Below are 2,500 nucleotides of genomic sequence, written 5' to 3' on the forward strand. Positions count from 1 at the left end.
GTCGGAAGGAGACTGTTCGAATCATGCTGTATCGACACGAGACGCCAACAAAATCAAACAATTAAATCTCAGGCTTAACCCTGATTAGTGCCTATCAGAATGGGCTTACAGACGACCAAAGCAAACCTTGTATACATGCGTACACATATACATCCAATGTCTACACACGTGTAGTCATAGATCATGTGTACATGAACATGTGTCTATTTCCTCCTCTTCCCTCGTCTCCGGTGTAATTGTTCTCTCTCTCTCTCTCTCTCTCTTTCTGTCCCATTTCCTCTTCCTCCTCTGTATTGTCCTTCTACTAGTAATGGGACGATATCAATTTTTTTTAACGATTCCGATACAAGTCCCGATATTGCTCTAAATTTCCGATTCCGATACCTGCAATGATGATAATTCATAGTTATTGTCAGGTCCTGCAGTTACTTTGGGAGATAGATACTTTATGAACAAAGTATATTTATTTATCATTTATCGAAATCGGAAGCTTAGAACAGTATCGGAACTCGTATTGGAACCGTTAATTTTTGTTTTTTTTTTTTTTTTTTTTTTTTTTTTTTTTTTTTTTTTTTTTTTTTTTTTTTTTTTTTTTTTTTTTTTTTTTTTTTTTTTTTTTTTTTTTTTTTTTTTTTTTTTTTTGTATCGCCTCATCACTACCTTCTATTCAATCCACTCCGCCTCTTGATGAAACAGCTCTGCCTACGGGATTCGAACCCTTGGTCGTGTGACGGTAGAATAGTATGAGCCTAAAGCGCTACCAACTATACCACAGGGGTGGGGGGTCAAAAGTGACCACTTGGTCCCCCCGACATCAAATATCCGACTTTTTCAATCTTGAACTCATTCTCTCTACATACTCCTTACTTAAGAAATAATAATAATAAATAAATAAATAAGTGAATAGATAAATAAATAAATAAATACAATAAATAAATGAATAAATAAAAATCAAAATAAAATCTTCCTCCACTTCCTCTTGGGCCTTCTGCGCCGTTCTCCCTCCTCCTCTTCACACGTGTTTCGCACACTCTATCTATCCTCTAGCGTTCTTTTCTTCATCCAGGAGGCATGAATCCAGGGACACAAGAGCGAATTCATGCCACCCAGAAGCCTTCGCCTTCCGATACTTCGTCTTATCTTCATCGAAGTCCTCCCGAGGAAGCTTCTTATGTCGATGACTCTTGTGGTCTCTCTGCAGAGGGTCGAAGAATGAGTTGGCTTCCTCTCGACAAAGAACGACAGAGGGTTTTCTCACTGTACACGATTTTCTTCTCTTTCTGTCATCTTTCTCACTCTTTCATCCTTCTCTCTCCCTCCCTCTCTCTCTCTCTTTCTTTGTCTACATATCTATCCATTTATCTCTATTCCTGTCTATCTACCTACCATCTCTCTGTATATCAATCTCCCCCTCTATCTATGAGCATCTATCTATATATCGATCTATCCGTAAGTATCTGTCTCTATCTCTTTATATAGCAGTGACATTCTTTTTATTACTTTTCTTAATCCTAAGGACGTTGAACGCCTCTACTCACCTCCCTTCTTTCCTCCTCCATCCCTTTCCCCTCCTCCCCCCCTTCCCCTTTCCCCCTTCCCCTCCTCTCCCCCTTCCCCTTCCCCCTTTCCCTTCCCCTTCCTCTCCCCCTTTCCCCTTCTCCTCATCGCTAATCGTCCTCCGTGTCTAACCAACTCTCCCTCCCTCCCTTCCCCTACAGCTGCACCTTCGACTACCTCTCCACGGATCTTCTGAGCCGCACCTACGTCATGATGCTCTGCCTGGCGGCCTACGTGACGCCCCTGGCAGTCATCGGCTTCTGCTACGGGCACATCCTCCTCGCCGTCAGGAGGCACGACCGGGTACTCACGAGGCACGAGCGGACCCAGGGCGAGGTAAGCAGGAGGAGGAGGAGGAGGAGGAGGAGGAAGAGGAGGAGGAGGAGGAGGAAAAGGAGGAAAAGGAGAAGGAGGAGGAGGAGGAGGAGCGTGTATAGTCATTTTTTAAATAATTACGTCTTCGGAAGGTGAGGAAGAGAGGGAGCAGAAGTAGAAGGGGGAGGAGAAGGAGAAGGACGAGGAGGTGAAGAAGAAGAAGTAGGAGGAGGAGGAACAGAAGTAGAAGAGGAGGAGGAGGAGGAGGGGGAGTAGAAGTAGAAGGGGGAGGAGAAGGAGGAGGACAAATAGGAGAAGAGGAGGTAGTTTTCATGTGTTTTTTTATTTGATAACATTAATAAACAAGAGGGTTTATGTAATTTTATCTTCGGACGGTAAGGAGGAGGAGGAGGAGGAGGAGGAAGAGGAGGAGGAGGAGGAGAAGGAGATGGGGACCACAAGCACACATAATACTCTATAAACGAGAAGAAAGAAGAAAGTTGGAAGAAGGATTAGAGAGCTTAGGATTGAAAAAAGGGGAATAATGAAGATGAAAGTAAAGGGAGGAAGAAGAAGGGGCAAGAAGAAAGAGATACGAGGAGGAAGATGGAGAGAGAAAAAATATAAA

General features: G+C 43.3%; 1 protein-coding gene across 1 annotated transcript in view; it reads left to right on the forward strand.

The window, feature by feature from the left end:
• LOC143039692 (rhodopsin-like) overlaps positions 1-2,500 on the forward strand; it is a 47,797-nt gene that overhangs the window by 21,493 nt on the left and 23,804 nt on the right. Inside the window, exon 7 of the mRNA XM_076209930.1 lies at positions 1,719-1,893. Coding sequence (XP_076066045.1) covers positions 1,719-1,893 — 175 coding nt within the window. The remainder of the gene's footprint in view (positions 1-1,718; positions 1,894-2,500) is intronic.

This window comes from Oratosquilla oratoria, chromosome 27, assembly GCF_046742065.1.
Source record: "Oratosquilla oratoria isolate Oo_2021 chromosome 27, ASM4674206v1, whole genome shotgun sequence".
NCBI lineage: Eukaryota > Metazoa > Arthropoda > Malacostraca > Stomatopoda > Squillidae > Oratosquilla > Oratosquilla oratoria.